Genomic DNA, 9,562 nt, shown 5'->3' with positions numbered 1-9,562 from the left:
ATAATTAACATATAATGTCCCAGAAAAGCCAGAGGTGATCCTAGAATTCTAATAATAGATTCAAACTTAAAACTATTCTTTACAACCACAAATAAGCCATAAACAAGGTGGGGTAGCTAGGGGTTCACAATTCTAACTCAAACCTAACTTAATCTTTTAACTTCTCACCTTCCTTCGTTTCTCTAGAACTCCATAGCACAGACAAACAAGATACAGACAAAACAAACACAAGTAGGATACAATTACAGCAAGTAGCAAATTTAGCAAGTAGGTATAATAATCATATAGGCAAGTCCAATTAATGCACAATCAAACAAAACACACATATGCATATGATGTATGCCTGCCCTAAGGCTGATGATATCATCTGTCAGTTATATATCCAACCCGATACGTCCTGGTAGCTAACTATGGACTGAAACACCCCTTGCTACTACCCGCTTAACCCAGAGCCAGTAGAGTAATCACTACTGCGGCTACTACCCAGGTGGGTGTTTAAAGCTCAACCTGGAGCAAGTGGAATAATCCACTACTGCTGCTACTATCCAAGCGTCACAAACATTTACCAGTAGCAAGCGGGACGAACCATAATTCTTGCTACTGCCCAGATATCTCAAACATCCATTCATTCTTAATCAATTATCATTATCATCACATCTCCGACATTGACCCAGAGCAAGCGGGACGAACCACAATTCTTGCTACTACCTAGGTATCTCAATCAAGAATTTATTCAATCTCAATTCAATCATCAATCATCATATCCTTATGCATAATGAATTTAGCCACCACTCACAACATATATAACATCACAGTACTTCCTTATTCATCATCATCTAGTTCACCTCCTTCTTCACCAACAAATTATCTTCCTTCCATAATCCTATTCATACTCCACTACCCAAAAATCACTAATCATGATTTAAACAGAGTTTTCTAGGAGTTTGAAAAAAATTAGAATAATGGTTAACAGTATAGAAATAGTAAATTTTATTTAGAATAGTAGTTTCGGATGGTAACAGACTTGTTGGAAAATCAAATAGTGAAAAACAGAATTTTTGAAAAAACAAGGTAGTGTGCATACGCACCGTAGTGTGCGTGCGCACACTTGCCAAAATCCCAAGGTGTATGTGTGCACACCCCTCGGGCGTACGCACAATCCAAAACTCAAGCACTGCCTGTCGCGTGCGCACAATGTGCGTACACGCACCAGCATTTTTCAAAATCCTGCAACTTAACAAAAATCAGTTTTCTACACATGTTTTTCGACGTCCATAACGTTTTCTACAAAATTTCGTTTTTCTCAAATTTTATACCATTTTAAAGCTACTGAAAATATCTTTAATTTGAGATAGATTTCATTCAAATACAAAAAGCGAGGCTCAAATTATGAACCGCCGAAATTTGTTAAAATTACGTTTTTACCAAAAGCTAAATTCTCAATTTTTCCCAAACTTTTCCAATCCAAAACCTTTTTAACTTACCTAACCTTACTACATCAACACCAAACCAGCCAATCTATGTTTCCAACATACTAAAGCACTCCACAACACTCCAAATTTACAATTATACTCAATTCACAAATTAATTCATAAACAACATCATACATAATTATCAACATATATCATTAATCACTCAAAAATCATTATTTCAATAACAACAACCTCATCCATATTACTAATTATCAACCTCATAAATACCAACAAGTATCAATCTCAACAACACCAACATTTCAATCCTATATTACGGTTATCTAACCTAAGTTTTCACGACACATTATATTTTAATTATGAGAAATCGAAATCATACCTTAGCTGATTCCTCGTTAATCCCAAAACATCTCAAGCATTCATCGTACTACAAGCTCCTCAACTTCGGCTCCTCACCAATGAAACCATGCCTATAAAACTTGATGTCAAACTTTCAAATTCTCAAATTGACTCCATCCAATAATCAATTTTAATCTATTATCATAATTACCACTATAATCAAAATATGATTAAGGAAGGGGAAGGGTCAATCAACATCAAATTCAAATTCCTATAAAACATGGTCTCCTCCTCACTGTACTGAATGAGTGGGCCTCACTTGGGCTTTAGTATGACAGTGTTTTACTTTACCATAATCCGAACTTTCCATTACTTGGGCTTTAGTATGACAGTGTTTTACTTTACCATAATCCGAACTTTCCATTTCATTCCAACCTATCATACAACCAACAAATTTTCATTTCCTGACAAAAAAAAAAGCAAATTTTCCATTAAAAATAAAATTCTTAGGATATATTTGATTTGTATTTTTATTTTTAATCTTGTATTATCTATTTTCTGAATTTTATAAAAAAAATAAACACAATAAATCTTGTTTTTTATTTTTATCTTCTATTTTTGTCATAATTTTAAAATAAAAAATTAAAAAAACGAAATAAAAACACAAACTAAATACATCTTTAATTTCTTATATTTTCATACTAATTTTATTATTTATAGCCTATTTTTTTTTTCACAAATTTAGAATCTTGACGTTGATTGTAATCCAGTGTTGTTTAAAAATCTCATTTTCTACTATTTTGCTGTTTGTAATGAAACAAAAATTTGAAATTTCACAAAACAACTTCTATTACCCCGCCTTTTCTTGAGTTTCTGCAATACCAAATTACCATTCCCAGGGAAACAAGAAAATCTATTTAGCTTTCTCATTTGATTATTGGATGACAAATACAAAAGGTGGCGGTGGTGGTGGTGGTGGCACTGAATGTGTAAACAAATTTTGCCTTTTCACAGCAGCTTCTTGGTTGGTACATTGAGGTTTTCAATGCAATACAACATACAAACAGGAACAATTACACAAATTTTGAGCAAAATTTGGAAAACGGATTAGTTAACTGTTCTTCTTATAACGAAGTTCTTTGCTTAAGCGAAAAAAGTCGAAAGATGTATGATCATCAATTAACACTTGATACTTCCCAGTCACTGGCAGGGAAGGTTTTTGATGACCGTGAAGCTTGATTTCCTTCATGCACTCCATAAGAGTTCTCTAGATTTCTTTGATTGACATGGACGTCCATGGTGAATCTTCTTGGAGGAAAGCCTAAAATCAACATTAAGCAGTACATCTTTGGATCTTCCCATCTATGTCAAACCATTCACCCTAGATGATGATAGTGGACAAGAGGCACACCTGCATTAATAACATCTTAGGGTGTTTTGTTGATAAGTAAAGATATAGCCAAAGCATATTCACTTCAGAAAGAACAAATTGAAGGAAAGGGATTTGATAAATGTAGAATTGTCGATGAAGGACACAACAAGCGGGAAGTTAAAGTGTACAATTCATTATGATATTGAATTTTATCAGTATACAGCCCATTCTGTCTTACGATAACTCGATAAGCTATCTTTATAAGGGATATAAACATTTACCATTCATGACTCATGATGGTTTGACTTTCCATCCTGCTTTTGAGATGCGACGAAGCTCCTGAGTTCGACCCTTCATATCACTGCAACTTCCCCCAATAATGTTAGGAACTAACAGTGCAAAACCTTGATTAACTAGATAAAGATATAGAAATGTAAAGGTACCTTTGAACAAGATAAAGAAAAAGATAGAACACAGGAAGTAGCACCAAGATCAATGCTCCAGCAGCCAGGCGGAAGAAACTACTTTGCTCCTGCAGAGAAAAATACCAGGTTTAATAAACAGCAGGCATGTCCTATATGATATGTGTTCACTCATCACTGATGATAAATTGGCTATATAAAATCTTCAGAAATTGTTGCATGATGAACTGAAAATGGGAAAAAGGGAATGCCTAAACCTTCCCAGCAAAAAGGAAGATAATGTGATTGCAAGTTTAATCTTAGATGCTGATTTGAGCTAACCTTTTGCATGGAATTTTTTTAATGACATGACCCATAGCCCAATGTAGATCATCTACCCGACGAATTTTATAGATATCCCTTTATTGCTAAAAGTCAGCAATGACAAGTTTTTAACAAAAGATAAGCTAATTATACATTAACATTTTGAATTGGCCCATACCTTGCCTCCTCTAGAGAAGGGCTTCTGTTTCCCTGAGCAGGTGTGAGCATCACAAAACTGGTGTATAAACAATTCTGCCATCAAACCAAAAGAGCACTATAAGAAACGCCAGCTCAAATTTATTTTTGGGGAAATGGGTTAGAATAAACACCATAATGGTATAACAAGAGTAAACTAGGGGAACTAAAATTAAAAAACACAAGTATACCATGAAGACAGCTTGCTGATGGCCCCTGGCTTATGGAAAAGCAACTGTCAGCAAGACTCTGGACAAAATCTGGATATGAATTAGGTAGAACTAGGCCAAAACGACAAATAAATATAAAAAATAATAAAAAAAATGAAAGCAACCTCACATAGGTGACGGTTTTTTGCAGCAGCTGCTGGATAACACTTAGTTCTAGAGAACTTGGAATTCATAACAGCATCACAATGCAATGCTCCACATAAATCAGCCAAGCAATTATCATGACTCTGTATTTAAATAAATCCAGAAGAGAGTATAAAAACATTTTCCAAGTAAAACTTCGATTAAATAGCAATGCAAGTAAGCCAAATGTCAACTCCACAAGCATGTATTGAATCTATTGAAATAACATGAGTTTTCTTTAAAATAACCAAAATACTCAGAGACAGCAAGGACAGAGACACAAAATGTCTCTGTCTTGTGTTTGGTTATAGTAGGCAAAACTCAAAAAACAAGAGACAGAGACATGTACGAAATACCAAAACTACTCTCTCTAATTAAAGAAGAAAAAAAAAATTCCTCCAACCTACACTTCCTCTCTTTCTCCCAGAAGCAACAACACTCGCACACACCATCAGATCTCAACCTCCTACATAGCCTCCATAACCTCTCCTCCTGCTGCCACTACTGCCACTCTCTCCTCTCTCTGCCTTCATCCCTTCTTTCCCAAACCCAAACCATTCCTCCAAAGTTCAAACATGTCACTCTTAAACCATGCTTTTTTAATTTCATCACCTCCATTTCCAATGTTCTCTTCAAAACTGTAATAGAGAAAGAAGAGAGATGGAGGAGAGGAAGAGTGGCGGTGGAGGAACAGTGAAAGAAGGTCAGGTGGAGGAGGAGGAGTAGGGAGTTGAGGAGTGGAGAAAGGGTAAATTCAGAATTATGAAAATAATAGTGAAGGCATATTGGTCCAAAACATTTTATTAAGTTTGTGTCTCAGTTCCTGTCTCTCCTGTCCTTCCCCCATCCCAAGGACACAAATTTTTGTCCTTCCATATCTCAAATAAAAAACACCCTTATTCTCACATGGAGACAGAGATAGAGACAGCTAGGAATTTTATCTTGGGGAGGAGAGGGGGACCGGGGGGAGTGGGAAGGTATTTGTGGCCCCATCCAGCATCCCTTTCCGGCCATCATAGAGGGGAAACTCTGAATAATTCAAACTCAGACAGCATCATGTTCATTCATAGATTATTAAAAACTACAAATAAGTTAAAGTATAAATAATAACAAAATAGAAACAGTTAATCAGGGTTTAAAAGTATGTGCTTAATATTGAGATTTAACATAGAGACATTAACAGCGATGCTGTAACATTGATTCAAAATGAGCAATCAAGAACATAAAGTGATCAAGAGAATAGAATGTTATGATTTGAAGTGTCAGAATGATGAGCATATAGAGGCTCTACATACACAAAAGTGGGAGAGGCAATGGGTGTAAGAAAAAGTTATCAGACAATTGATGAAAGTAAAGATGAAAGCATGACTGCACATTGTGTGAACCAAACCCAATGAAGAAAGAAATAAGAATCAACGTACTACATTCAGAAGATTGGAGTGCCTGTTATCAAAATGCTGATCAAGAAATTTTTCTTCACGGAAAACTTTTCTACAATATCCACACCGCCAATCATGCCTGTCTACGAAAATTTTATGCTCCTCCTGATCCCTGAATATATCATTTTCAGGGTGAAGTCTACAGTTTCTTGAAAAATGATAGTTTTCTCGCTCAACAAACGGTGTCAAGTACTACAAAAAATACACAAGAGCCACAATCTTCGATGTCATTCAAAGTTTACACCACTTAATACAACAGGACATCATAATTTTATCATGATTTTGAAAAGGCACGTTTTGCTACCTGTTCTATATTTCTACAATAATAAAACATGCATGAATAGGTAGAAGCCATATAGAAGAACACTACTGAAAAGCCTATTCACTAAATTTTTTATGTGCTATAAGCTAAGGATCAAACTTCAAATGCATCCATTTGAGAATAAAGTTATATTTCAATGGAACTATCTATGGAAGCCACTGACAACGAACAAAAAAAGGATTTGAATCGATAACCATACCTTACAGTAGAAGATTTCTCTTCGTGAACCTGGAGCAAACGTCCCAAAAAGAACAAATGAAAGAAAAGAAACGTGTCAACTTTACAAATACTGGCAACGTAATTCAAGCTAAAATTAAAATTCTGGTCTTCAGGATTAGCATGTCATAAAGATTAGAAATAAATAGAATACGTAAGAATCGTAATCTATAACAGAAGAAGAACCCTAGAAAATTTAAACCACTCCATTTTTCAAAATCCCCAGGCATCAATTCTCAGAGTTGAGCTATTTGTTTATATCAAATTTCTTACCTGTTTTGCGTGGTGTAAGAGAGGAGATGAAGAAACATACGCAATTTCATGAAAAGAGAATGTTAAGATCACGAAAATGGAAACAATTGCAGTGAGCTTCTTCATATCTCACTCGGTCACTCTATGTTCAAACTTGTTCTGTTTATTACAGCAAAAATGGTGAACGAATTTTTAAAAATTAGTTTTTTCATTAAAACATTAGTTTTTTACATTAAAACCTAAGCTTTTATTCTTTTTTAAATTGAATTTTTAATCTAATTTTTTTTAAATAATATGAATAGCATTTGTAAATAATAAAATTTTTTTATTGTATAAACTAAACACTTTTATTTTTTTTAATACCATTTCTATTTAAACAATGCATAGTCCACTCCACAATCTCTTTTGCATTAACCTTTTTTTTTTTTGTAAAATCATCACATTTTTATCATCTCTCTTTATCTGGCGCCACATTTGAGTCTAGACTTTCTAGTTATTTTCAAGCGTAATTGAACCTAAACCTACTGAATAAGTAATGTCCTCTAATAAAATCAAATCTGCACAAAAAAAATTTATATATATCACGCTAATTAACAGAGAAAAACTATAAAATAGATATTGGAATCGATAAATTATCATATGAATTATCAAGCTAACTGACAAAGAAAAATTATATATATACCAAGAACAAGGAGGAGGCTTACCTCAATTGATGAGCTCCAGCGAGCCACCAACAAAAGAAGAAGAGAACCGAAAAAGAGAGATACTCCGGCAGTTAAGAATGGAAGGTCGAGGTAGAGAGACAGAGTCGCGAGTTAAAGTGAAGACTCGAAGAGGCAGAGATCTGACAAACCATCGACAATTCTGGTGAGGGGCAGAGGAGAAGAACTATTGACGACGGCGTATAGAGAAGAACTGAAGAAGGGACGAAGACTCGAAGAGTTTTTGAAATTAGGTTTTTCTTTTAATTTGGTTTTGGTTAACCGGTTAAAAACTTATTTTTTTACTTTGGTTTTGGTTAACTAAATTTAAAAAATATGGATGTGTTTTTTAAAATTATTTTGTTAAATTGGTTAATCAAAATATGGTTATGATTTTTAACCGGTTAACTACATTTTAGTTTTTTTTTTATGTACACTCCTACCGACGTGAGCTTCTTATCTCGGCCAATGAGTTGTTACATATACAAGATAAGATTCGAATTCTCGAGACTTTTTTTTCCAAAGTTAGTAGTGAGATTCAAACCTGAGACCTCTATGTGAGGATGGGGAGACTATGCCATTTGAGGTATAACTCATTAGTAACCCCCCGACATTTACTTAAACAGAAATGGTAAACGAAATTAAAAACTAAAAAAATAAAATTTACAGTGTAGAATTTTTATTTTATTTTATTTTATTTTATTTTATTTTTTTGATGGATACCCATCTTGGTTTTAATAATTTTTTTGAAGAACTACGAGATCCTTAATAAAAAATACCCTTTTTAATCCTTGATATTTAACTTTGTGAGACTGGATTAACTCTTCTGTCAATTATCTTTCTCCGAATTATGTTTATCTGATATGTTAATCACTAATATATCATACATTTAATTTTTATAAGTAAAAATAATTTAAAAATCACTAATATTTCTCAGTTTTACACAATAAATTTAATCAATGTATTTGAAAAAGATAATAAAAAATAAAAAAAACTAAACAGCTCTGATAATTATCTCAACAAAAATGAAATTCTCAATAAAAAAGAATATGTTAATCCTAATTGACTCTTAAGTCTTAACAAATAAATCAATAATTTAACTTATCATATAAGTTTATTCCGTTAATACAAAGAGAAAATATTAACAGACAGGTTAACCAGTCTCATAGAAATAAATATCAAGAGTTAAAAAGTGTATTTCTTTTATTGAAAGTCTTGTTATCTTTTAAAGTAATTATCAGGAGCCGTTAGGAAATTTTTTTAATAAGTCTCAGCCTAGGAAAAATATAAACACCAAGTCCGGTCTAATTTGGTAAATATATTTAGATAGGCACTTTTGTCTTTGTGATATTGAAAAGTATGATCATTCTTGTACTGAAAAAATTAATAAAGTAATAAAAATAAAAAATTAATCATTATTAAATTTATAATATTTATCATATATAAATTTTATTATCTTAATCCAAGAGTAATTAACTATTTTTATTTTAGAGAATCTTTACGGGTCTCTATGGGCCACGAGATCCCTCCCACACCCTGTCTTTATTTTGTAAAATGTCCTGTCTCTATTTCATCTCATCACGGATTTCCGTTTATTTTTTCTCGTGGAAAAAGACAGATGCCCGCAAATATTCATGGATAATTGGATATTATCAAGTGTTGGGTATATGAAGATGGTAAGATGACAAAATCTTATATTTGTGTAGTGGTTTCAAGGCACGATTAGATCGCTTTCTTTAGAGAGATATTTGTCCCCACACTTAGTTGTTATAGGGTTGATGACAATACTCTCCCAGGATACAATGAAACCTAAGAATTTCTTAATTAGCAATAGTAAGAAATTCTCAACCCTCTTGAACAAAGAAAATCTCTTAATAGTAGTGTAAATTGTACGCTTAGTACTTCATATCTGAAATGGTGGATAAGGACTTATTTATACATATTGCACGTAGCAATTATGATTAGTTACGTATACAAATAGTTGTGTCATTTCTATTGCCAATAGATACAATGTTTTGAATATATACAACTCTTAAAGAGTTGTGTCCCTTTAGCCAATAGACACAATGTTTTGAACATACACAATCCTTAAAAGGTTGTGTCCCTTCCTTGTGCTCATCTTGGTTTCATGAATATTTACGAGAATAAAACCTCTATAATTCTCGATTAGAGCGGCACCACTCTTATATTCATATAGGTGGAATCTTTTGATAGATAA

The 9,562-nt window shown here is 33.2% G+C and overlaps 1 protein-coding gene across 1 annotated transcript; it reads right to left on the bottom strand.

Annotated features, from left to right (window-relative positions):
• Nucleotides 1-2,669: 2,669 nt before the first annotated feature.
• Nucleotides 2,670-6,042, bottom strand: LOC107491275 (uncharacterized; the record flags this gene model as incomplete). The annotated part of the gene is made up of 7 exons (XM_021131939.2): nt 2,670-3,180; nt 3,423-3,502; nt 3,585-3,673; nt 4,045-4,118; nt 4,253-4,310; nt 4,396-4,518; nt 5,836-6,042. Coding segments are annotated over 6 exons (621 nt in total), but the record flags the coding sequence as incomplete, so codon positions are not given.
• Nucleotides 6,043-9,562: the final 3,520 nt, after the last annotated feature.

The sequence above is a fragment of the Arachis duranensis genome, chromosome 1 (genome assembly GCF_000817695.3).
Source record: "Arachis duranensis cultivar V14167 chromosome 1, aradu.V14167.gnm2.J7QH, whole genome shotgun sequence".
In the NCBI taxonomy this organism is placed as follows: domain Eukaryota; kingdom Viridiplantae; phylum Streptophyta; class Magnoliopsida; order Fabales; family Fabaceae; genus Arachis; species Arachis duranensis.
This window is presented reverse-complemented; position numbering and strand designations above follow the sequence as displayed.